The 26,714-nt window shown below is 44.2% G+C and overlaps 1 protein-coding gene, 1 long non-coding RNA gene and 1 pseudogene across 6 annotated transcripts in view; 2 read left to right on the top strand and 1 right to left on the bottom strand.

Moving 5' to 3' along the window:
* ABCA4 (ATP binding cassette subfamily A member 4) overlaps positions 1-26,714 on the top strand; it is a 104,855-nt gene that overhangs the window by 22,610 nt on the left and 55,531 nt on the right. For 4 of the 5 annotated variants that reach the window (XM_042997928.1, XM_042997927.1, XM_042997926.1 and 1 more), the window contains exons 7-14: positions 7,351-7,556; positions 8,188-8,364; positions 10,343-10,565; positions 13,686-13,907; positions 15,806-16,010; positions 19,647-19,712; positions 22,367-22,456; positions 24,420-24,594. In XM_042997928.1, coding sequence (XP_042853862.1) covers positions 7,351-7,556; positions 8,188-8,364; positions 10,343-10,565; positions 13,686-13,907; positions 15,806-16,010; positions 19,647-19,712; positions 22,367-22,456; positions 24,420-24,594 — 1,364 coding nt within the window. The remainder of the gene's footprint in view (positions 1-7,350; positions 7,557-8,187; positions 8,365-10,342; positions 10,566-13,685; positions 13,908-15,805; positions 16,011-19,646; positions 19,713-22,366; positions 22,457-24,419; positions 24,595-26,714) is intronic. The other variant, XM_042997929.1, reaches the window with a different exon arrangement.
* On the bottom strand, positions 12,232-25,766 carry LOC107179331. Its single transcript, XR_001509928.2, has 3 exons — positions 25,742-25,766; positions 21,449-21,508; positions 12,232-12,262 (listed from the first exon to the last, which is right to left on the bottom strand). It is a non-coding gene; the product is annotated as an uncharacterized LOC107179331 (long non-coding RNA).
* LOC102956883 lies at positions 25,121-25,658 on the top strand (annotated as a pseudogene).

Genomic DNA, 26,714 nt, shown 5'->3' with positions numbered 1-26,714 from the left:
GGGAGTAGGTGGGGGTAGGGAGGAGCAGCAGTGTCTGGAGATGAGACTGGAAAGGTCAGCTGGCCTGGCTTCTGAGAGCTTTTACTCTGTAGGTTACAGGATGCCATCTCCAGCACTTATTCACGGGTTCTGTGATTTGGGGCAACAATACTATTCCACCGCCTGAAAAATGAGGGTGAAACCTGAGCTGCAGTTTGGGAAGTGTTTACCAGAGTGGCTGAACTGGCTATTTGTAATCAGAATGTGCTCTGACTGGACAGTGCCTGACTCTGGTGGTTATGAAACACTTTGAATACAGTAACACTGACCTCCCGGAGTTGTTGGAATGATTAAACTCGAAAGCTTTGAGAGCTCCAGTCTTCTGCAATTATTATCCAGGTTATTATGTCTTTCCTTGGACCAATTAGATAGGAAGCATTATCTGGTGGCTTTGCCCAGTGTATATCTTTGTGCTCCAACTTGTCTTTTTTGTTTCATTATTTATTTGTTTTAGAAACAGACATTTTTTTTAGCAGCTGTGCATTTCCTGTCCCTTTGTTTTCCAGTCGTAGTGCATTTCCTCACTCTCTGTGGTAGAAGGTTTCAGATGTCTGTCCACAGTGCCCAGTGTGTTAGATAAAATTTATTGTAGTGCCTTTGGCCTCTCTGTCTCACCATCCCAACCAACTTGAGCAGCCCAAAGCTATTTTATTTGGTGGCTTTTTCCACGTGGTGGGAAATGAATGTTAAGTGTTAGAGTCTAGAGCTGCCAGGAAAGTCATTCTGGGATGTTTGCCCACATCCATTGGCACTTTTCAAAAGGAACCCCAGGTGTCCACATTAACACCAGCAGGACCACCTCAGGCCTCCACTGGCATTCATCAGCTGCTTTGTTCTCAGCCTTAGTATGGAAGTTAAAGATGTAAGAGGCAGGACCACAGAGCCTACATCTCTAAGGGTGCAGCCTCTCCCTTATCCCTGGACACATCCTGGGTGTATTAGTCAGAATATGTCCGCGCAGGGTGCCATTCCCCTGTGATTATCAAGTTCAAACAAAAAGAGAGATTCTTTCTTTGCCTCCACTGGGCCACGCTTCCACTTGGTATATAATTTAATTCATCTATTACTTAATGTGTTTAGCGTCTGGCAGGTCAGAGTTGAAGAAGGAAGCCTGCTGCTACTGCAGCTTCTCCTCCCAAGGTGGTGTTTGATTTAGCAGAGTAAACAAATGACTGCATTCTCTAGGGCTCTTGAGCACAGCTGCCTTCCGTGGAGAGAGCTTGGACCTCTTCCGCTAGGGTGAACTCTGCTTCCTGGGGAGTATCAGCAAAACAACCAACGAGGAAATGTAGGGCTTGTGCGGACTTCAAGTGCTGGTCACCTTGCCACCGGGGTCTGGCTACAGCAGTTGGGAAATGAAGGGAACGAGGAAGCCTTTTCTCTCGTCCTACTGCCCGCGGCTGTCACAGGGCATTGTAATGGTTCTCTTTCAGATTCTGAACTCTGGTTGCAAAAGTTGCCTGGAATCATCAGCCTCTGAGGCCATAAGACACAGACTTTTTATTCACAGAAGATGTCCTTTGAATTTTTTTCCCATTAGCGTGCTATCTTTATGTTGAGACCCTTAAACTGGCCAATTCTTACCTACCTACAGTATTCTTCCCTAACGTCCATGACCATACAGTTTCTCTCTGTGTAAAATCAGATAGCTTTTCTAGATAGACTCCATGGCCTCAGCCTTGTTAGAGCCTACTATGCTTTCACTTATAAGCTAATCAGACCAGACCAAATATGCCAAAATCCATGACCCTAGCTATGGGTTTAGTCATTCATCTTTGCCTCCCAAACACACTCATGCACACACTCACATAAGTGTACATGCCCATTATCCGAGATTTTAACTTCAGGGACAAGAGCAAGTACCAACAGATAATGAGGCCACTTGCTCTGAGGCAGGTGACCTCCCCATGAGAATACAAGGGTACATCATGAGTCATATCTCAGAGGATGACCCAGGAACTTCTGACTTATGTCCAAAACAGCTTCCACAATTACTGCGCCTTTACTTGAGGGAGATTTGGTGAGGATGACGTTCTGGATTATCTTCATAAGACCTTCCTCTGGGTAGAGTTGTCTGACTTTCACTGGATGGCCAATGAGCAGCTAGTGAACACTAGTGATTTAGGACACACCCCCACCCATATCCCCATTGCCCAGGAGGGACACAGGCTTTGGCTTCAGTCTATAGTATTGTTCGAACCAGATAAAATGCTGTAGATCAGCTTGGGATGGGTTGTGTTCCCAGCCATATTATTGAAAGAAAATAGCTGCCCTCCTTCCCGGACAGACAGCTGTCACAAATGAAGGGCAACTTGGCAGGGGCTTAAAAGCCGTTAGACTTTGTTGACTTTTAAAATATTTTGCAAAAACAGTAATAAAAGTGGTATTTATCAAATTCTCCTTATTTGTGAGACCATTTAGTGTCCTCTGTGGTTAAAATATAGGCTCATTCCATGTATGTCAATCATTTGCCAATAAAGTGGTTTAAAAAAAAAAATAGGCTCACTCCAGAGCAATTTTGCCTCGTTATGCCTCATACATGAGCTTGGAATGATAATTGTAACTGACCTCATGACGTGGTTGTAAGGATTCAAGGGTTAATATGAGTAAAGCCCTTGGGCCAGCTTGGGTATGTAGTAAGCCTTCAGTAAGCATCAGCTTTTATTCTTACCAGGAGGTACTGGCTGGCCCTTCCCAAACACTGTCATGTGACCCTTAAAACACACCTATGAGGGGTAGGGTGTATCTCAGTTTTGCCAATAGGGAAACACAGACCATACAATTAGAAAACAGCAGAATGGGGATGGCATTCAAGGCTGTTTGTCTCTTAAACACTATGCCATATCACTTTCCAAGATGGGGAAAATAGCTGTGAAAATGGGTCAGATGTTTCAGGATAGAAATGAGTGTTTGAGAACCTATTAAGTTTTGTTTTTCCACAGAGTATCAGGGTACCAATCTAGGGGGAGGCAGCAGGAAACATGACTGTGAATCAGCTGCCTGATAAAACAGCCAGGATGGAGCCCACGTCATTGTGGGTCTCAACAATGTCACTGAAAACATCAGCTGCTTATTCCAGTATGGATTTCCCTTTAAGACATGAAAGGAGAGTTCAAAGAGAATGAGCTAGATGGCTCAGAAAGTCACATTATTAAAATATATTTGTTTTTATTAGCTTTTGTTGCTTCAGTGAGAGTTACACTCTCATTAACATTATACCAAAAACTCACTTTTCACTAATTACTCCTAGTTTATCCTCTGAATCCAGGGTGCACAGGATTATGTTCAAAATACAGTAGTAAAGCTATATTTCTTACAGCATTCAAGATGTCTAAATTTAAATCAATTCAATTCAGTAAACACTTACTGCGTCCTTTTCATGAGAAAACACTCTTCCCGAGACCACGGTGAACAAGAATGGCCCTTGACCTCTGATAACTTACTGTCTCTAGAGCTTTGATGACCAAAGCAATAACCTGTGGCAACATGTGGCTAAATTTTAATTAAAGAAAAAAATTCAGTGCCTCAGATGCGCTAGACATTTTCAAGCGCTCAATAGCTTTTTTTGGTTACTGGCCACCATATTGGATAGGGCAGATATAGAACATTTCCACCATGTGGCAAGTTCTGCTGTACAGTGCTGCTCTGCTGGACAGGGGCAAGAGATCCTCCTGTTTGAGAATTCTCTTGCCCTGACTTTGTAGAGTAAGTGTGGCTTACTCTTAGAGGAACGTGTGGAAACAGCACTACCCTTCAGGCTTGATGTTTGAAGACACGGATTCAGATTCTGCTCCTGACCTGTATTGATCTTGAGCAAGGCCCTTTGCCCTTCTGGTGCCAGTTTCCTCTTCAGTAAAGCAAGGACATCAGACCACAAAACCTCTATGACTCCTTCTGTCCAAATGCCCTGTGATACTGTGAGTGAATTTGTAGAATAGTCTGTGTGTCACAGTGTACCACAGCTAAACTATGATGAATCCCATCTCCCAAAATAATTTTTTCATCTTAGAAATTTAATTTCAAATTCACCTTAATTGTCAATACTAAAATTCTATATACGCAGACCTAAACTTGCTAAACTGATTTATTTATTAATTTATTTTTATTGTTTTTTTTTTAAAGATTTTTTTAAGTCATCTCTATACCCAACATGGGGCTCAAACTTATGACCCCAAGATCAAATAGTTGTATGCTCTACCAACTGAGCCAGCCAGATGCCACCCAAACTGATTTTTTTTAATGAGATTATTTTATTACATTTTTATTGGACATGGTCTCCCCAGAGTAAACTTAAATGTGTTTCTTTTTCTTTCCTTTTTTAATGTACTCTAGCAGTCTAGTTTTGATGCTTCCTTGCCTAAGCAGGTTGTCAGTTCTCTGTCCCCGTAGGGTGCTTTTAAGTACTGACCAGGGCTAGGAGTCACACCCTTGGTCTTAGACTGTGGTGAAAATCTATATTCCCCGCCCCCCCCCCAAAAAAAAGGAAATCATAAAATACCAAACCCTGTGTTAGTTCCATCCAGAAAAAATAAACACATGTTTAGGACTTTCAGTGTCATGAGGTACTAAGTCCTTTAGTGCTATGCTGGGCAATGCCTGTTTGCAAAAGAATAGCTGGGTCAAGAAAATTTCCTATTTTTTTAATTCTGTGATATATGACTATACTTGTATTTTTTTTTTAACGTGTTACTTGTTTTGGAGAGAGAGTGCATAAGCAGGGGAGGGGCAGAGAGAGAGGGGAGCAGAGGATCCGAAGCAGGCTCCAGGCTCTGTGCTGACAGCGGTGAGCCCATGTGGGGCTCAAACTCACGAACCATGAGATCATGACCTGAGCCGAAGTTGGACACTCAATTGACTGAGTCACCCAGGCACCCCACTTACTGGTATTTTAAAAAGAAATTCCACTTCCATTTAAGATAACTTAGTATGGTGTCACTTAAGCCTTGGCCCTCTATATTTTCTCATTACCTGTGTTCCTCTTTCCCATATCATCTGGAAAGCTAACAGTTTCTTTTGTTTCCTTTCTTTTTATCTAGAAGACTGAGAACATTACATGGGACCTGCTCCCAGGATGTGGAGCCTGAGGTGGGACAGTTTAGTTCAGAAGGCCCAAAGAGGGTGGATTTGCAGTACTTTGTTGTTCCGATTCAGCTCCTTGGCCACAGTGAGGCTTCTGGTTGACCCTCTGAGGTTTCCTAAAGGAGACTTAGCAGTGAGGGATTGGGTGAAGAGTTGGGCTCGCCTACTTCTTACCAGGTCAGCGGGAGCTCAGGTGTCTGATCAATTCCTTTATGACCTGTCCACCATCCTTGCTTCTCTACTTCAGATATTAGTTGTGGGATCAAGTGAGCTAGAGTTTGATACCTACTCCACCACTTTGGGGAAGTTACTCAACTTCTTGGAACCTAAGTTCCCTGGACTGCAAAGTGAGGATAAATAATAACTGTGCTCTCCTGCTTTATGAGACAGTTGGAAGCGCACAGCTGGGGCAGTGGACCAGGCTATATCTGAGGTTCCTGACATGAGGGGAGGAAGTCTGGGCCTCCTGGACAGTGGGGAGGGAATCCGCGGCCAGCCACTTGCTAGCTGTGTGACCTCTGTCAGATCTCCTCCAGTTCTGTTTCTTCTTCAGTAAACTGAGGATTCCAGGTAACTCGCAGACTCTGTGTAAGTTTATGTGTTCCTTTAAGCCTCTGTCACAACTGCCTCCTAACCAGTCTTCCTGCTTCCCTTCTTGCCTCACCAGTGACTGAAACACAGTTGGACCCCACACATCATACCCTTGCTTAAAACTTTCCACTGGTTTCTTATGCCTTTTTAGAGTTTGTCTTGAAGGCCTCTGGTTAGCATGGAAAGCTGCATGTCCTAGGAAACCCTTTGCTGGTTGGTCACACTGCAAGTGCAGTAGGGCAACTGATGTCCCCATCCACCTTCCTAGTGCTCACCTGTCACCACTCACCTCTGGCCACTGCCACTTGTCTGCACATTGGAAAGAGCATTCAGCACAATGCTGATGCCCTGGCCCTCCCTTTTGAGGGTCTGATGTCATTGTTTGGAGTGGTGTCTGAGAGTAGGTGTCTGTGTAAAGCTCTCCAGTGGTTCTAAACACAGCCAAAGATGGAAACCACTGCTCTGTTCTCATAGGTCTCCGGACACCCCACATGCTGTTCCCTATGCTGGAGCTGACCTTCCCCTTGATTTTTTCTCTTGGCTAATTCCTTATCCTCATCCTACTCAGGAGTTCCTTCCTCCAGGCAGCCCTCCTATACCCCTCCAGGTAGACTTAGCTACTGATGGACTCTCAGACTACCCTGGGCTTGCTTTCATCAGAACCCAGTAATTCTGTATTATGGTTGGTGTACTCCAACCCTCTCTTTATTAGGTCTAGAGTTTCAGAAGAAAGTTTATCTTTCCTCCTTGTATCCCTGGAGCCAGCAGGCTCTGGCACATTACAGGCTCTCGGTAAGTATTCAGTGAACAAATTAATCAAGACAAGGCCATTTGACCTCTCGTGAGTTATATTCTAAGAAACAAACATTGACACAATAACCCTAGTGTATTATAGGAACAAGAAGTTAAGGAAAAATCAGATCCCAGTGTAGTCTAATACCTTAACAAATCTATAAAAGTGAACAAGCCCCAGTGTTCAAATTAAAAGAAATTCTTAGTGCTTTTTTGTGGGTAATGAGTTTTGTCTCTTCCGGGGGAGAAAAAAGACCTATTAGGAAATTCTCCCCCACCCATGTTACCTGTCAAAACTGTAACTGGAAATGATTTTCCTGACTAAATCATTTTGGCTCTTTCTTTTATTTTCTTTCTTCCTCCTTGTTCTAATCCTTCAGCTGGCCATCATTGTGTGTTTGCAGAGAGGCAGGAAGGTTTGCCACTAGGACTATTTCTCTCTCTCTTTAAAACTCTTTTATCGGCTTGCTTTCTGATCTTCAAAGCAGCCTGTATCCAATGTGACCCCACTCCCTTGCCTCCCTGTGCTGAGGAGTGAGAGCTGTGAGTATTTTTGTCATTTTAAAGGCTTGCATATTTGGACAGCCTTGGACAGCCGAGTAGTGCAGCCCTCACTAAATCTGGAGGGATGAGAGCAAGTCAGCGTTTGTAGGCCCTCTTTACCCACAAATCTAGACACAGTGAAAAATTGACACCAGACCTCACAGGTAAGCAGAGAGTAAGTTCATAGATCTCCTTGCGTTTGACCCATCCCTTGGGGCAGCAGCCCTTACCCTCTGCCCTTTTTTGCAGTTGAGACTTTTCTGTTGGTGTTCTTCAAATGCTCTCAACTTTTGTGATTATCTGCAGTGCTTGATCCTGGATAAGTTTGAAAGCTATGATGATGAAATTCAGCTCACTCAACGAGCCCTGTCTCTGCTGGAGGAAAACAGGTTCTGGGCTGGTGTCGTGTTCCCTGACATGTATCCCTGGACCAGTGCCCTGCCACCCCACGTGAAGTACAAGATCCGGATGGACATAGATGTGGTGGAGAAAACCAATAAGATCAAGGACAGGTGATGTTTCAGGCAACCTTGAAGGCCCTACATATCCCCAGGAATTTAAGGGCAAGGAGCATCTCCTCCTAGGGACAGGAGGGTTACTTGGAAAGGCACAGAAACACTTTGGCACCAGAGAACTAAGCTAACTAACTAGTTGGCCCTGTTAGTTGGTGGGACCAGGAGAGCTCAGTTACCCTGTCATCACCAACAACCCCCCCCCCCCGCCAACTCAGCACTTGTCCCCAGCTGGCCTTTGTGCAATGTGGAGATGGAAACCTCTAGGGATTGAATTATCTTCACATAGAGATTCTACAAATAAGGTTTCTCCAAAGTCACTGGGAAATTACATTTGAATACAGAGTGAGGGATTGAGACTGGACTCAGGCTAAAAATAAAATTAAGAGGAGATAAGATATTTCATAAAGCACAATGTAGGGTCCTTGAATGAAAGCAATTACAAGTCTTTTTGTGGCTGATATTTGTAACAGATTTAAACTGTGAATTAGAGAATAGAGTCAGATAGTTTGGAAATTTTTATGGGTGAGATTTCAAGAAATGAGTTCCAAGTCCCCTTGTGCTTATGAAGCATCAGCGAACTGTCCATTTCCATTCACATCCTTTGTCCCTCCCGTTGGTTTCTTTGTAGGTACTGGGATTCTGGTCCCAGAGCCGATCCTGTGGAGGATTTCCGATACATCTGGGGAGGGTTTGCCTATCTGCAGGATATGATCGAACAGGGGATCACAAGGAGTCAGGCGCAGGTTGAAGTTCCAGTTGGAATCTATCTCCAGCAGATGCCTTATCCCTGCTTTGTGGATGACTCGTGAGTCACAGGCTCCCAATCTCCCTCCCAGACACACTAATCAGGTTGCTGGGGTGGGATGGGAGTACTCCTCAGGCTTCAGTCTCTTTGGAAAGAAACCCAGAGAGTCGGGCTGGCTTGAAGAGAATAGAGCTCTAACTGAGGAGCTGGCTTCTCCTAGACTCCAGGCAGGGCCAGATGGTCAAGTGAAGTGGCAGGGAGAAAGGAGTTGGTGTTGTGGGTGGAAAAGGGAAGGTGAAAATAAAAGCAAGGGAAGTGAGGTTGGGGAAGGGGACAAAGGCTTTTTAAATTTCCACTACGTAGTATGTTTGGTATGTGGAAGAGTTCTGGTCAGAGTGTTTCCCCAATGATTGCCAAATCAGCAAATTGGGACTCTGCATTGCAAGTAGGTCTGGTTCCTAGGAGCCTCAGAATAATGCAGCTCCTTCCTTAATTAACATTCCCATGCTGCATGCTTAATGAGAATGTAGAGGAATGTGTTGGATGAGCTGGAACCCTCCCTTCCTGCCCACCCCTATCCCCACCCCCAGGACTGTACATTTGTTGGCCAATAGCAAGCTAAGCAAGTAGCCTATTATTTACTGAAGGTGTATTTGGGGGATGATAGAGGGACAAAGAGGAAGAGGACACTAGGAGGCCTCATTTACCATGGTGGATGGGGGCAGAAATGCTTCCAGGACAGCAGCAGAGACCTACAATTGGCTTAGGATTCAACTCCTAGAAAAGAAAAAAGAAAAAAACTAGCAAGTTCGCCATAGTGCACATTGTGTCTGTGGGGTTCAGAGAGGAGACAAACACACACAGCCTGAAAAAAGGAACAAATTGCTACCTGACAAGGTACTGCTACAAGACAGTAAGATAAAGCCCAGTATGGGCACAGGAAATGCTCTCTCAGCACCCTAGTCCAATTGGTTCTTCTTCCTCAGCTCAACACAAGACTAAAGAGATAATGATGTCGTTCTGTAGTCACTATGGTTTCGGATAATAGACGGAGATGGGATGTGGAGCCACGGGCAAAAGCGGGGTTCCACTTTTAGGATCAGAATGGGAGTGGCTGGCAAGGTAGTGGGGTACACAATGAGGAGGCAGTAGGGATTCTGGCCATTTAGAGTGGGAGAGCCCTCTGGTGGCAGGTCCCCAAAGTGCAGGCTTTATAATTTCTGGTTCTGTCCTTAGGGCCATCTTGAGAAAGAACCCTCCCATACTGGAATTGGGCCCTTCCTTTGACAACCAACAGTTTTCAATAGATAATAGTCTTAAGGGCTTTCCTAGCACATCAAGCGCAGGCAAAATATGTATAAAGTTCACAATAAAATAATTCCAGAATATCAAATCTATCCTGCTTGCTAGAATGAATATCCATGGAATTATTCCACTGGTACATGGCTGGTGGAGTTAGTGGCTATTGGATTACTGATTGATTTATTGATGGGTCATTTGCCTTCTGAAAGTGTCACACTGGTGGCACTGGTTTTTTTGTGCCTCTTCCTGCTTAATTGGGGTTTGATCCTCTGGGATATATAGTGCTAAGCTGCCTGACCTGTTTGGGAGGCCCAGTTATTGATCTCACCTCCAACACCAAGTCCCTTTGTTTGTGGTTCACCTTCTTGGACTTCAGTGTCAGCATGTATCTATTCCAGTCACCACTGCATCAACAGGTTTGTAGTTTTTTTCCCACAAGAATTTACAAGGTCTGTACTGTGTAACATACATAGTACAATTTTATTTACACATATTACTTGTAGAGCATTCATCTGGGCTAACCAAAAAGCTACCATCTTGCTCTAAGGAAAAAGTAATTCTTTCGGGACAAAGTGCATTGCAGTAAAAGATTCATGCCTTTTGAATGCCCAGTGGGGATTTTCTGCCTTTCCCTACATCTGGGCTTTGTTCTCAACACATTCATTTGACAAACATTTAGTCCACCTCTACCAGGTACAGGGCATTCTACTATTCTGCTTCTCTCCTCTTGCTTCAGTTTTATGATCATCCTGAACCGCTGTTTCCCTATCTTCATGGTGCTGGCCTGGATCTACTCTGTCTCCATGACTGTAAAGAGCATCGTCTTGGAGAAGGAGTTGCGACTGAAGGAGACCTTGAAAAATCAGGGTGTCTCCAATGCAGTGATTTGGTCTACCTGGTTCCTGGACAGCTTCTCTATCATGTCAATGAGCATCTTCCTTCTGACCACATTCATCATGGTAAGCCAGATGGAGAAGGCCCAGGAAATCTTGAATAGTTTTGTATTTCCCACCTTTCCTCCTATTAACGAACTCATGCCTACATCAGTCATCTGGCCAGCAAGGATAGCCTGATATGTAGCTGCCTGCCCATTTTAGCCAAAGTGGCCATATGCAGCTGCCTGGTGATTTCAGCCAAGGTGGAAAATACTCAGATAAAATGTCCCCCCAAGGAACCTCTGTATCATACTGTGTTCCCTGCTCCCACTTTCTGCCCAGTGTGCTACAGTCTGCATAGATTATCTAACCCCATTCCATGGACTATCTGGAGAAGCTGCCGTTAGGAGAGCCCAGCACAGAGTGATTGTATGTGCAAAGGGTTCTATCTTTGCAGACACAGAAGAAATGAGTACAAAGAATGTTTTCCTGGGATTACTGCCCTAGCCAGCAGCTGGAGTTGGAATGTGAAGAGCCTTTTCAGTGTATTAGGAGAGAAGACCTGGACTGTTTAATTACCATCACGGTGACACCATTCATGGCTTGATCAGAGGACATTCTGCTGCCTGAACAGTCTCCAAGACCACTCTGTTTCGAAGGATGGAATTTAGAGTCTGTCCTTTCTCCATGGTAGGAGTATTTATAGCTGCAGACAGCACACATAGGTCTATCCTCTGCAAGCTTGCAGCTCCCTCACAGGCCAGACTTGGAAATAAAACAGTATTTCATAATATATTCTTATCCTTCATTTGCAGTTCCTCCACAGCAGATGATCTTCTGTACTTGTTAGATGATAACTTCATAAATTTGGGTAGTTTTTTAAAATGTTTATTAGATGGGATTTGGTATAAACTTCAAGCTTGGTGTTATCAAGCTTGTTCTGCCTCCCTAGCATTGTCATATTAAGTGCTCCTCTGCAGTAGGCAACATGTATGCTGAACCATAGATTCTGGCTGTGTCCCATCCCGTGGTGGATCATACTGGTGTCAACCTGATCCAAGAATATTCCATCATATATCCTGCCCATCCAGCAGATATTCAGTTAAACCAAATCCTATCCCTTCTCTTTGCAGTAAAATGTACCAATTCTGAAGGGTTTTGTTTTCAGTGTTGCACTGAGATTCAGTGTGCTCTGTGACCTTAGTCAAACCCAGTGCTAGAGCCCTGTCAAAATTCTGATGTAGAGGTCATTCTGCTCAGGCAACCTCGCTTTAAATTGGTGGCTTTAAATGTGCAGAGTCCTGGAGCTCCACAAAGAGGAGGGGAGAAGCTAAGCTCCTTATCTTCCTCTAGTGGTCCCTTGTTCCTTCCCATCCTTCAGTCTGCTCCTTTTTCCATTTCCAAGGCATTTTGTGTCCTCAGGATTAAAGGAGTCAAAATGCATAAGCGTCAGACTTAGGCAAAATGGATAAACGTGTGTGTTTTCTTGCAATGTCTGAGAAGTGACATTGAGATCTGCCTTCCTAAGAATGGGCATTAAGACTTCAAAGCTTTTAGGACGTGAGGTAAAGAATGTTCACTAAGAGTTTCTTGCACAAAGAGGTTTCTCCTTGTGGGAACCAGAACATTGTTCCAGTGATGACGGAAACAGAGCTTTCCACACCAGAATAGGATTCCTTAGGATGACGCTCCCATCTTTGCCTTGTTCTTCCTTCCCACCTCAACTCTGCAGGAAAGAATCTGGAAGCTGGACAATGGGGCGGGTTCCACTGTTATTCAGGCTATTAGGAACAAAGAAGAACAGTGGTCATTAGAGGAAGCTAAGGCCTGTAAGTCTGTTGGGTCAGCCAAGTAGCTGTCCCCTCTGCCTTGTCAGTGAGAGACTACACAGGTCTGGAAGTTTCTAGGACTTTGCTTTGAGCTGGGGTAAGAAACTGATTTTATTCTTCTGAAAATACCAGCAACCATCTTAAAGTTCTTCCAGCCATAGCCACATGTTCAGCCATGGACTTGCTTTTCCTGAGTTGTGTGATTAAGGAAAAGGACTGCTCTTTCCAGGTGATGTGCGGAGCTCTTTGACACACAAAATCAGGAGCTCTGAGTCCTAATTTTGACTTTCATTTAGAGTTCCTCAGAGTTTTGTTCTAGTTAGGCATAGCCCTCTTCCACCCTCCTTTGCCATTTGTTTTACTCTATTTTTTAATCTGTTCCATTGTGCCTGGCAGGCACAAGAGTGTGAATGAGGGAGAATCGGTAGCAATAGCAGCTAAGTGGCGCATCTGTTCCACTCAGCTTCCACACACTCACACATTGCTCATTGTCTCTCTTTCCTATGAGGAATCTGGTGCTTCAGGGCACCACTACCACTTGATCAGAACCCATTCAAGAGATGAACCTATTTGTGCCTTTATGCTCCCGAGAAAAGAACAAGACAATCTATATGTATTTGGAGTTATGTGCAAAGCGTAAAATTCCTCATAGGAGGTCTATAGTAAAGGAGAACTAAGAAAGCCTAATAAGCGTGAACATCTCAGTTTTTCCTATAATGTGGTTGGGCAACAGCTCACTTACTGAAAATTGCTGATTTGGTCCTGATTTCTACATAGCCATTAGTTAATGTTAAAGATACTTAGTATTTGCCACGGGTTCTATGAAATGTATTTGGATGATATTGTTGGAGGAGGATGCTTAATCCACTTCCAAGTGATGTGGATTAATTACTGATATTTTTACCAGTGTGAGTAGTAAATCTGAGAAGACACATGATTGAGTCAGCAGGTTAGGCCCCAAGCAAAACATTACATCTTGTTGGGGGCTCTCCTATCTCCCTTTCTTGTCCCTCATCTCCTCAGTGTATCTTGGAGCTCTTGATGTTCTAAGATCTTCCTCCCCTCGACTTCCTCCTCTAGACTTATTTCTCCCTTCCCATCAAAGATTTGCTTACTTAATACATAATAATTACTCATACTGATAGGCAGCCTAATATGTTACCCTCCCAGGGAGAATGACACTCATAGGATTAAAGGAATTCAACACACTGAGTCTCAAATGTGGAAATTTAGGCACCAAAGATGGTGGAGAGACCACTTTGGAGCAGAGGGCTTCTGAAGGCCCAGAATCGCTGCACAGAGGTTGCCCCCTGAGAGGGATGGTGCCGTGGACATGGGTGGAAATTACTGACTCAGATGGCCTCTTTGGTTTCAGCATGGAAGGATCCTGCATTACAGCAATCCATTCATCCTCTTCCTGTTCCTGTTGGCCTTCTCCACTGCTACGATCATGCAGTGCTTCCTGCTCAGCACCTTCTTCTCCAGGGCCAGCCTGGCAGCAGCCTGTAGTGGTGTCATCTACTTCACCCTCTACCTGCCACACATTCTCTGCTTCGCCTGGCAGGACCGAATGACGGCTGATCTGAAGATGGCTGTGGTGAGGGACCTTGGGCTTACTCCTAATATATGATACATTTTCTTTGAGGGGTCTGTAGTGGTCCTGGAAAACAGGCCTGCCCTTTGAGGGGATCCACTTTGCCTTTTGGCTCAAAGGGAAGTAAGGTTTAAAGACATAGGGGCAAAAGTTGGAGCAGTCTTCACCCTGAGCTACCTAACCGTCCCTCTTTACCAAACCCGCCTGATGAGTCTGCCCTGGGAAGCAATCAAAAACCAGTTCAACTCATTGGTCCCTTTATGTGTCCACAAGAGGAGAAGAATGTGGACCATTTCACTCAGTTTTATTTTCAAATCATGTGAAAAGATGCAGAAGGGAGGGAGCTAGCCCCCTAACTGTTAGGCCCAGAAAGATGTTTCCATTCTTTAAAAACTTTTGTTTTTCTCCGTAAAAACTTGAATCCGGGTAGCTTACAAGGGTCTTCATCATGGTATACCACTGTGCAGAAAGGGTACAGAAATGAGCCAGTTAAGAGCCAAGCCTTCTTGCCAGTAGAGGATTCTAGAAATTGACTTTTTATTTCTTGAAAGATAGACTTCTTAGTTCACAATTCCTAAACTAACAGTACTGCCTTTTTCTCTATCATTTTCAAATGGGCCATTTCCACCCTCTCATTAACCAGGCTCAAACAGTTTTCATGCTCTCTTGGGTGCACTGTTTTGTCTTTGAGAACTTCCCTCCATAGTTCTCTATGCAGTGGAGTCAAGAAAGGACTACCACCTGCTTCTTATTGAGGAAAGATCCAAGGTGTAAGTTGTCCTAATCAAACTCAAACTTATCTGGCTGTAGAGCTGTCAGGGCATCTGCCTTTTACTTCTCATGTTAAACAAGAAATTAATTGTTGCTATTTATAGTATCCAATTTTCTAAAATCATAATGGGCTAGTAGCAAGAAGTCCTTCTGACTCAGCCTGTGGGCAGAGCTGGGCTCTCTTGATATACTGAGTAGACATCAGTACTTTGAGGCCACCACTAGCTTCATGGGTGTATGGATCCACCAAGAAGCTATAGTTCTGACAGCTGTGTGGACCAGGGCTGAGCTGATATTTTTACAATGGTTTTTGTGAACCTACAGCTGGAGAATCTCTTCCTTCAATAGACAGACAATTTGAACCCTACCCTGGGTCCTGCAAGCTACAGAGAGGCCTCTGAGCAGAGGAAATGAGAAGAGCCCGTCCCTCTGTATGTGCTTGTGTGCTTTATGCCATACAAGGGACCACCTGTGGGGATTTGGCTGTGGACCTTCCTCTTCAGCTTCCTTTTGGACACCACCTATTTAGTTGACTTGTTCTCTCTACAGAGAACCTAAGAAAATGATTGTCCCCAGTCTGGAGATGAGAAAAGGTGACATCAGTGTAATCTGAGGCTTTTCTGGCCTCACTGACAGACCTCAGGAAGTCATGGGACCATCCTTTTCCTGGCCCCTAGACTGCCCTAGGACACCAATGACTTTGTGGACCCTTCTAATGGGATTCACACAGAGAAGCTCAAGTTATTCCCATTGTTCTGTCAAGAACTGTGTGATGTTAAGAAAGAGGTAGGAAGAAGGGGGGAAAGGTAGGAAGGTGAACATGAGGACCTCTGGTCCTTTGGTGTGTTGTGCTTTTGTGGTATTTGTCTTTCCCATGACACAACTGTATTCCATTGAACAGGTGAGAGATGGCCCAGTGAGTATTGGGCAGGGGTCCCCAAGTCCTGAGAGGCATTTTCAGAATTTTCTTCCTGTGGAAAGACTGCCTTAACCCCTCCCTGGGGTATCCTTATACCCGGACACAACCTGGACACTCTTTTGGCCCTCCTTCCTAGCCTGAGGGCATCTGGCTGCTGTTGTGTTGAATAAAAGACCTCTGCTGATCTCCTGTGCCCTCTGCCTCACTGCAGAGCCTGCTGTCTCCTGTGGCATTTGGGTTTGGCACTGAGTACCTGGTACGTTTTGAGGAGCAAGGCCTGGGGCTGCAGTGGGGCAATATCGGGAATAGCCCCATGGAAGGGGATGAATTCAGCTTCCTGATGTCTATGAAGATGATGCTCCTTGATGCTGCTCTGTATGGACTGCTTGCCTGGTACCTCGACCAGGTTTTTCCAGGTAAGTGTCAACCTCTTGAGGGTAAAGGTACTGGTACTGGGTTCTTCAGATTCCCAGCCCTCTCCCATCTTTTCATCTGGTTTAAATCTCATCCTTCCTAAGTTCTTTCAATTTGGACTTTCATAGCCAGCATTTGAAACTTAAACTTAGGTCAAAAATCCATCAGTGAATGTTGGTGGCCCTACTTTAGAAGTAGATCCAGAATCTGATCCCTTGTCACCACCTCTACCACTACCTTACCAGTCCAATGCTCCTTCTATAGTCATCGCCTACCAGTCTGTTCTCCATGCTGTATTCAGAGATTCTTTCAGAATCTGGGTCAGATAGTGTCAGCCTTCTGTTCAGATCCCTCCAGTGGTTTTTCCTCTTGCCCAGAGTAAAATCCAGTGTCCCAGCCCTGGCCTATAAAGTACTTCATTATCAGCCTCTAACTGTTTGCCCCATTTCGTGTCCTTCCCTTCTACCTCATGTTCTCTGTTCCAGCCACATCCGCCTCCTCACTGACTATTCTTCAATACACTAAGTACATTTCCTCCTCAGGACCATTGCACCTGCTGTTCTCACTGCCTGGAGCATGTTTCTATATCACCCTCCCTACATACCTGCAGGCTTGCTTCCTCACTTTTGTTCAGTCTTATGTTTAGATGTCACCTCATCACTGGAATCTTTCCAGATCGAAAATATCTAAATATCTATCCCTATATAAATAACATTCCTTTAGTGCTCCTGAATATCCCACTTTATTTTCAAGACATCACTATCTGCCGTGATGTATCTTTATGTGTTTGTTTCTTGGGGCCAATGAGAGTGGGCCCACAGTCTGTTTTGTTCAGTGTTTCAGGCTCAGTGCCACAAATAGTACCTGACTTTGGGTGGACATTGAATGAATACCTGATTAATCTGCAGCATGGAAAAGCAACTCCTGAATCAAAACTGGGTGTTTGCACAGTTTTCTTTTGCTGTGTAGAAATCAGATTTTCCTTCAAATCAGCATTTCCCAGTAGCTAGAGAAGTCCAACCTCCATTTGAGTGGGTTCCAAGTCAACCAACTGCCACCTAATGCTGTGGCAGCCATGACCAGGCTTTCAGTGCTATGGCCAACAGCAGGCAGGGGGAGTGAGGCTGGGCCCAGTCCCTGGGGAGGGATGAACTCACATCGTCTTGGGGCAGCCGTTGTTGGCAGAAATACATAGGCAGCAACCCTGGAATAGGAGAAGGATTGCTAGGCTGAGCCAGAAGGCCTGGGTTTGGATCCTAGCCATGTGACTATCTTAGTTTCCTAGGGCTGCCATAACAAAACATCACAAACTGGGTAGCTTAAAACAATTTTTTTTCTTTTTTTTCTTTTTGTCTCACAGTTCTGGAGACTAGAAGTAGAAAATCAAGGTGTTGGCAGGGCCATGCTCCCCCTGAAATCTGCAGGGGAAGGAGCCTCCCCTGCCTCTTCCCCCTTCTGGTGGTTTTTCAACAATCTCTGTCTTCACGTGGCATTCTCCCTCTGTGTGTCTGTCTTCACAGGGCCATCTTCTTATAAGGATACCAGTCATATTGGATTAGGGTTCTATCTAGTCCAATGTGACTTAATCTCAACTAAGCACATTAGCAGTAACTATTTCCAAACAGGGCCAGAGGTTAAGACTCTGGGGTCTTTTTTTTTCTGATACCAAATGTGTCATTTTTTCCCAGCATCAGCTATTTCTCTAATGCAACCAGGTGTCCAACAATACGATTCAATTCTAATAGTAACTACCCAGAATTAGCACAGACCCCACAAACAGATTCAGTCCTACAAGATTGTTCCCACTTCAGATACCAGCAGCAAATACAGTGCCCAAGCTACCATACTTTTGTCCAACTGAACACAAATTCAGGTGTTCTCACAACCACACCCCCAGTTCAATAATTCACTAGAACAACTCACAGAATTCAGGAAAGTTGTCTATTTACAATTACAGCTTTATAATAAAGAACACAACTCAGGAACAGCCAAACGGGAGAGGTGCTTAAGTGGAGGTACAGGAGGGGTGGTGCATGGAGCCTCCATACCCTCTCCAGGTGCACTACCTTGAGAGCATCTTGATGTGCTCACCAACCCAGAAGCTCCCTGAATCTCCTTCAAAAGTTTCTATAACTCCATCTCCAGCCCCCTTCTCTATCAGGATGGAGGGTACGGCTGAAAGTTTCTATCCTCTTTTCCCAGGCCTGGTCTTTCTGGCGACCAGCCCCCATCCTGAAGCTATCTAGGGCCCCTACCCTGAGTCACCTCATTAGCATAAACACAGATATGGTTGAGAAAGGGGCTTGTTATGAACAACAAAAGACATTCCTATGACTCAGGAAATTCTAAGGGGTTTACAAGCTCTGTGCTGGGAACTGGGGACAAAACCAACTATTTTGTATTCTACCATGGACCTCAACGTATCTTTGGGGGTTGGGAGGGGGTGCAATTCAACCCATAATGGTGACTTTGAGCAATACACTTGACCTGCTTTGCCTCAGCTTTTCTATCTCACTGGGCCACTAGGAGATATAATAATTGAAAACTAGTTGGATTGAAAATGAAATTTGTCCATAATCCAAGGGCTTTATTTTAGCAGAGCTGAAACTTTAATTTGTCCAACAACTATTTACTGAGCAGCCCCTATATGTTTGGCTTAACACTAGCATTTGGGCAAAGAGGGGTGGAAAAGACAAACCCAGACCTACGCTTGAAGGGCTGACGTTCTAGTGGTCATGGAACATGGGATGATATTAAATAAACAAAGTATTCTTACAAAATTAACATTTTAAAGGGAGCAAAGCCTGCTAAGAGAAGTGGAGAATTTGGGAGTCTTTTCCTTGAAATCCAGATGGATCCAATAGCATAGGATAGTTTAGATCAGTGGTATTAGAACCAGATTACCCATATTGGAATTCCTATACCTCTGTTTAATTATCTGTGACCTTGGGCAGAAGAATCAAACTCAGTGTGCCTCAGTTTCCTTATTCACAAGAATACCATTGCCTATCTCCTAGGGTTGTTTCCAGGATTAAATTACTTAATGCAGGGGCACCTGGATGGCTCAGTCAGTTAACCTGATTTTGGTTCAGGTCATGACCTCAGGGTTTGTGACTTTGAGCCCCACACCAGCCTTTGAATTGACAGCGCAGAACTTGCTTAAGATTCTCTCTCTCCCTCTCTCTCTGCCCCCATCTGCTCTCTATCTCAAAGTAAATAAATAAACTTAAAAAATATATTTAATGCATGAAAAGTGCTTACAATAATGCCTGACATGGAAAGAGCATCCAATAAATGTTAGTGACTATCATCATTACTATCATCTGGTGATTGTTGAGAAAGGGCATGATTAAATTATTTAATAAAATGTTTTCTTGGAAAACTAATGTCAACCAAGATCATCAGTCTTAGTGTTGCTGGGTCCACCCAAAAAAGTGACCTTTTGAATTCAAACATGTTGGAAGGAGTAGTCTTTGTGGGAGCCCCTGGGTAGCTGTGTAATGCTTATGAACTATAAATATCTATAGTTCTACTTTGAGATTCAGAGAAATAAATTCCAGATTTTATAGAACTGTGGTAATGCAGGACTCCTTTGGCTTTTTCCCTGTCATTTCAAATGATTTACCTGTCATTTTTAGGGAACTATGGAACCCCACTTCCTTGGTACTTCCTTCTGCAAGAGTCCTATTGGCTTGGTGGTGAAGGTGAGTTGTTTAAAATTTTTTAATAAAAATCTTAATGTTTGAAACTAACTCCTTTGGCTATGTCATGGATACACATAGGCTATAGAGGTGGCTCCTTCTGTCAAGTGTGTGATTCCTGATTAGTTAGCTACCTCCTGAGGGCTCTGCCACCGTGGTGCAGCATCATAGCCTCTAGGAACCCACCTTTGGGAGTTGCTGGGCCAGGGTGAATGGCTGAGCATTGCTAAACCCTTGTGTCCTATACAGCTTGCGCCCAGCGGATTAAATTGCCTAGTAAAAAAAGGCCAAACCACGTTAGGGTGCAAATGACTTTTGCAACTCCTCAATTTAAAGCAGGGAGATCCATAGAATCATGAAGAAACCTTTGTACTGGTTATCTTTTGCCTCCCCTCCTGCTTTTTTATTCCTTTCCAAAATATAAATTAATGCATTCTCCCAAGGTAAAGGTATATCCAGAGGTTGGGGCGAAGCTATGATCTTCAAGACAAACACTCCCAGACTCTTCTCTAATACTCATCTTACTTATGGTTGGGGAAGAGGGGTAAGGGAGTATTTGCCCAGAATGCATCTTAGCTAAAATGTACCTCTCCTACTAAACAGGACAGGAATCCCAGGGAGAGTTCTAGAAGTTCCATAGACTCTTTTGTGAGGTATGAGAAGGCAAGAAATTCCTGCCGTGATTACTGGGGACTTCCTTGGAGCTGGTAGTTTCTGGAAGCAAAAGAAATACTTTCCAATCTCTTCCTCACCTACCTGCACTTTATTTTATACTATTAGGTCCAGGCCAGGATTTATCCTTTAAGCACTAAGATAGATGTTTGTTTTCTGTAGGTGATTAGCCTGGGGCCTTTAAAAAAGGCTTGGGTGGTTTATTTTGTTTTGTTTTGTTTTGTTTTGTTTTTATGGTTCAAACAAATAGCACTTCAACAGCCCAGTATTTTTCTGTTATGTTGGTTTGTCTATCTTGTCTATAACTTTTAAATTTCAACCATAATAAAGTTATCCATTGTAAATGGGGTTTTTCAACACAGGAGCATATTCCTGAACATTTCTAATTTCAGTGAATATCAAAACTTGTGGGCATTTTTTCCCTCTACAATTTCAGCAGATAATCTGTCTCTCAAAGAAAAAATTCTTAAGACAAATGTGCTCCTTCAAAAATGAATCACATGTATTTTTGCTAACAGCAGCCAAATATTTTTCACCTGCCTCACAGACTAGACTGAAATAGATTCCTAACTGTCTCTAAAATCAGAAAAGAGCTGAGTTTTCCCACTTAATCCCCTCCTCTCACAGACAAAGAAATGGAGCTCAAGAGGACCAGTGTCTTGTCTAAGTCACTTTTGTCACTTGGGACAAAATCTGGAACTGGGACACACATTTCCTGGCAAGGAACTCACCCGCTGACTAAACTATGTAGAAGATCTCCCCCTGCTATTTTGTTGCATGTTTGTGCAGTAGGATAGCTAGTAAAGTTATCAAAGGAATTGTGGGTAGTCGATTTGAAAATCCCCCAGGAAGCAGAAATAGAAGTGCCAAAGGTGGCAGGTCCCTGGCCACCAGGCCCATTACTTGCTCCTCCACCCACAGCCTGCAGATCGAAGAGGGCGACCAGGAATGACAGAGTCCCTGGTTGGCTGCTGCATTAAAAAAAGCTCGCCCTGCCCACATCTGTGCTCCTGAGACCAGAGCCTTTAGATTCTTGGCAACAGTGGTTTCCTCCTGCCCCTGCTTACCTCTCTGGCTGGCTTGCTCTTCAGCTTGCTTCTCTTCCCCTTCCAGGATGTCCTGATGTCCTTTTAAACCAAATGCCAAATTTACAAAAAAAGAAAAAAGAAAAGAAAAAAGAAAGCCTCTGTGTGTGTTTACACCACCTTCACAGTTTGCTGTTGTTTTTAATGTTTATTCATTTTTGAGAGACAGAGACAGTGCAAGCAGGGGAGGGGCAGAGAGAGAGGGAGACACAGAATCTGAAGCAGGCTCTAGCCTCTGAGCTGTCAGCACAGAGTCTGACATGGGACTCGAACCCACAAACCACAAGATCATGACCTGAACCAAAGTCGGACGCTTAACCAACTGAGCCACCCAAGTGCCCCAACGATTTGTATAAGCCTATACCTCAACCAGTCCTAACTCTGGTGTTAGTTCCAAAAGACTTGAATGCCCATAAAAATGCTTAGGTAAATTATTTTTCAATCTGTAATTTAAGCTGGCTACCCATCATATCACCTTGAATGGTCTTCTCTCAAGATTCATCATGACTTTAACATGTTTTTGATTGGAGCAGGAACTACTGTTGGTGAGGTAAAGAAAATTACCCCATTGCAAACTTGGTCCTGGTTTTGTGAATTTTTTTTAATTACAATTTCTGACATTGTGGGCCCCTGCTGGCATGTTAAGAGGATGAGGTGAAACACCTGTTACAAAATACACTCTGGGCTCAGCAAAGATTGACAGTCCAGCCAGCCAGCAATACCAGCCATTTTGAGAACTTTAGGCCCACAGGCCCCTGGGAATGCTGACTTGGCCTTCTGAGGGAACTGTTTTCCAGCTATGGTAGGAAACTCTGCAACTACTTCCTTCTCCCCTCCTTTTCCTGCCTTTACTGATTGTTAGCTCTCACCAGGAATAACAGTGGCTTCTGGTTGGTGCAGGCTGTTCAACCAGAGAAGAAAGGGCCCTGGAAAAGACGGAACCCATAACAGAGGAAATGGAGGATCCGGAACACCCAGAAGGGACCCATGGTAAAAACCTCCATTAGGGGCAGAGAACAGAGGCAAGGGAAAGGCTCAGACTACTGTAAAAGGCTAGAGCAAAACCCTTCATACCTGGTGTGAAGTAAAACCCAGGATACTGACTCTGTGGTGACAAGGGTTAAAACCTGATAGCTCCTCAAAGGCCAAGCTGCACGTGTGTGGGATGAATGGTCCAGCCAGACATTAACGCATATTTCCTAGAGAAAGCAAATCCCAAGTATGTGGTGTGTTTGTGCCCTTGTTAGGCAATTCCCAAGTGAGTTGCACAAATGTGCTGACTTCCGAGGATTTAGCAAGAACAATAACTTGGGTCACTGGGACTTAAAGCGGATATGAGCTATAAGGAAAGACAAAAATAAATGCTTCTGTGCACAGGAGGAAGGAGTCTAGTGGAGCTGACTACACTTCATTCGTAGTTTACAAATCTAGAGGTCCATTCATTCAAACCATCAAAAGCCTTTCCTGACCGTGGAAGTTACCTAACAATTCCTGAGCTGATGAATTAGGTTTGCAACTATTCCCTGGCTTTGCCTTCTTTACCTTCTCTCTTAAACCAGTTCTGTACTTCTCCCCATGTTCTCCATTCCCTAAGCATGTACACTTCTCTGTTATGCTAAAATGCTCTTGCCATCCTCACCTTGGGGTCAGAGAGGCAACATGGCCTCTGGACTTTGCCTGCCACCGTGTGAGAAGGGTCTGGCCTCTGGCCTACCCCAGGTGCTATTTCACAAAGCTGAAGTCAATGATGCACGGCTCATCAGAGAGCTGGTCTGCAGTCAATAGTGCCTCTGGGAAGGCCCTCCTCCCAGAGTGGAATTCTAAGGCCAAAATTGGGGGGCTGGGGCCTGGCCCACCTTATTTTTAGGAGACACCAGGAGGCACACATAGGAGAAGCATTGGGATGTTGTTTTGTAGGGGAGTAAATGCTCAGAACTACGATGTTAACAAATTAGGGGGTGCTATATAGGGTGAACTAAAGGAGAGAGTGACTGGAGGTTGGGAGAAGTGGACACCACATTAATGAGGGTCTGCACCAGGAGGGTGTCAGAGTGGATGAGTGGAGGGGCAGAGTTGGAGGGGCGGTAATGAAGAAGAGTGGACTATACCCTGGGGCACCTGGTTGGCTCAGTTGGTTAAGCATCTGACTTTGGCTCAGGTCATGATCTCACAGTTTGTGAGTTCAGGCTCTGCATCAGGCTCTGTGCTAACATCTCACAGCCTGGAGCCTGCTTCAGATTCTGTGTCTCCCTCTCTGTCTGCCCCTCCCCAGCTCACACTCTCTGTCAAAAATAAACATAAAAAAAAAAAAAGAATGGAGTTTACCCAGTAACTGAGAATCTATGAAGTATGAGGAGCAAAAAAGCTGCTTTATACAAAGTTAATGCAAAGGCCTGAGCCAAGATGACTAAGAGAGGGGCATTACAGGACCAGACGTGGGAGAGTCTGAAGGAAAGTTATGTTTTGGGAGGAAGATAAGGAGCCTGAGCTGCTACCAGAAGCCCATGAGGAAATGTCCCTACAGACTTGGAAATGGCAGCCTGGCCTGAAGATTGAGCTTAGGGACTAACTCTCCAAATAGACAGTGAGTGCACTCTGGGTTCGAATCTCAGCTCTGCTGTTCATGAACTATGTGACCTTGATTGGATATTTGATGTCTCTGTGTCTTAGGTTTCCCCATCTATAAAAATGGGCATAATAACATCTACGCCCACAGAGCTGTTATAAGGGTAAAATGAGGTAATACATATAAAGTATTTGAAACAATGCCTGGCACATGGTAACTGCTCAATAAGTGTTAGGTACTATTATTACCATTGTTATTCTCTAGTAATCCATACAGAGGCTATAACTAAGGCCATGGGGGAAAAAGACAGTGGCCTGAAGAAAGAACCTTGGGGAATGAATACATTAAGGCATTACACTAATATCATGTTCATTTTTTTCCTCCAAGACTCCTTCTTTGAACGAGAGCTTCCGGGCTTGGTTCCTGGGGTATGTGTGAAAAATCTGGTAAAGATTTTTGAGCCCTACAGCAGGCCAGCCGTGGACCGTCTTAACATTACCTTCTACGAGAACCAGATCACTGCGTTGCTTGGTCACAATGGAGCAGGGAAAACCACCACCTTGTAAGTTTTATGGGCAAAGAGCCTGGATTGCCATTCTATCCTGTCATTTCCGGCTCTCTTCTGCCCCATTAGCTACAGTTTACTCTTTCCCATTGAGTATTAGTGACAAAAATATACTATGTATTTGTGTCCCAAGTGTGTATAAAGCACACTGCAATATTTAAAGCTCACTCACATACGTTGTTTTATTTGATCCTCACAAGAAGTGGGAGAGGGAGGTAAAGTAAGTTTATTGCCCCTTATGTGTGCTGGGGAAGTGGACATCCAGAGAGTCAAAGTGACTTTCTGGTGTCACCAATTTGCAATGCTTCAGTGAGAGCAAGAGCTAGATCTTATCAATTGTCTCATCTATGACACTGTAAGCCTGTCCTCCCACCCCCAACCTCTCCCGTGTCACTACCATCAATGATGGTGATAAAACTATGACCATCACCACCACATACCCCTGGTCTACAGAGAGTACTACTTATTTTCAAAGAGGATTCCTTTAGCTCTTCCTGTAAGCGGCCTGAGGTGATCTCTGAAAATGGTTCGCTATTCACTTGACCTGGAAAACCCCACAAAATCATGCAAATCAAGAGGTTCAAATCTTCATGTTCACTTTAAGAACACAGGTGAAACTGCCCAGGCCATCAAGGGTATGCATATCCGAAAAGCCACCAAGTATCTGAAAGATGTCACTTTGCAGAAGCAGTGTGTGCCATTCTGACACTACAATGGTGGAGTTGGTAGGTGTGCCCAGGCCAAACAGTGGGGCAGGACACAGGGTCGGTGGCCCAAAAAGAAGTGCTGAATTTTTACTGCACATGCTTAAAAATGCAGAGAGTAATACTGAACTTAAGGGTTTAGATGTAGATTCTCTGGTCATTGAGCACATCCAGGTGAACAAAGCCCCCCAAGATACAGCATAGAACTTACAGGGCTCGTGGATGAACTCTCCCTGACACATTGAGATGATCCTCACTGAAAAAGAGCAGTGTTCCTAAACTTTAAGAGGAAGTTCACAGAAGAAAAAGATACCACAGAAGAAACTGAAGAAACAAAAACTTATGGCCCAGGAGTAAATTCTACATAAAATAAATGCAAATAAAAGTAAAAACAGAGAAACAAAAAACAAAAACAAAACAAAGAGGATTCCTTTTCCTACCTGTAAGGGTTGGTGGTAGTTCTGGAGAAAATAAAAAGGGTGTAGTCTCTAGAGGGGCCTGTGGGGTAACCGGCTGACAATTGAAGGTAAAGTTCAGGAAGATGCAAGCTCTGCATAGAAAAGTCAAGAAGTTCCCTTCACTTTTCTGAGGGACCAGAGCACCATCTGCTGAGAAGGAGACCATGGCTAGCTAAGGTTTCCCAAGGAGCGTCAGAGGCGGCCCTCGCAGGGGGCAGGGAAGCCACGTGACACACAGTCTTCAAGTCCTTTGACCTCTTACAGAGCCCCAGGAAGGAACAATGTAGTGTACACCCTACATTGGAATGTTCTCTGAGGGCGGTTCAGGGTGAATGGAATGTGGGGCTGGTGCCATTATATTTGGTTCTGTTTCCCTCTAGTGGTTGATCAACAGAGATTTCAGCTTGTAAGTACAGGTCCAGATAACCTGAGATTGTATCTGAACTCAGGGACAGAGCTGGACCAGGCAGCCCTAAATCCAAGTGATTTTTCTCCTTGTTAACTAATATGGGCAGAGAGCCCAGAGCGCCATCCAGGACCCCAAGGGTTCTCAAAGGCAAACACATGACTGCATCAACTACTGAAATGCAACTTCCCCCGGGGGTTGAAGCACAATGTTTAATAAAAATAGTAATAATACTTTCGAGTTTTGCTTTACGCTGGCATAGTTCTAAGTGTTTACAAGTATTAGCTCATTTAATCTTCATAACAAACCCATGAGGCAGGCATCATTATTTCTCATTTTACCAAAAAAGGGCCAATGTTGATATTGGGCTTCTTGTTTTGAATCCAGAAATAGTATTGTTGGTGGTAATTCCCCTGTCTTCCTTCAATCATTCAATCAGCAAATACATATTGAATGCCTGGGCTCTCATTAAGACCCTGCCCTATGCTTTTGTGGTAATAATATGAGGCACAGCATTGATCACACGCTGCACACTTTAATTAAGCCTCC

Source organism: Panthera tigris, chromosome C1, assembly GCF_018350195.1.
Source record: "Panthera tigris isolate Pti1 chromosome C1, P.tigris_Pti1_mat1.1, whole genome shotgun sequence".
Taxonomy (NCBI): domain Eukaryota; kingdom Metazoa; phylum Chordata; class Mammalia; order Carnivora; family Felidae; genus Panthera; species Panthera tigris.
Note: the sequence above shows the minus strand (reverse complement) of the source record. Positions and strands in the feature narration are given on the sequence as shown.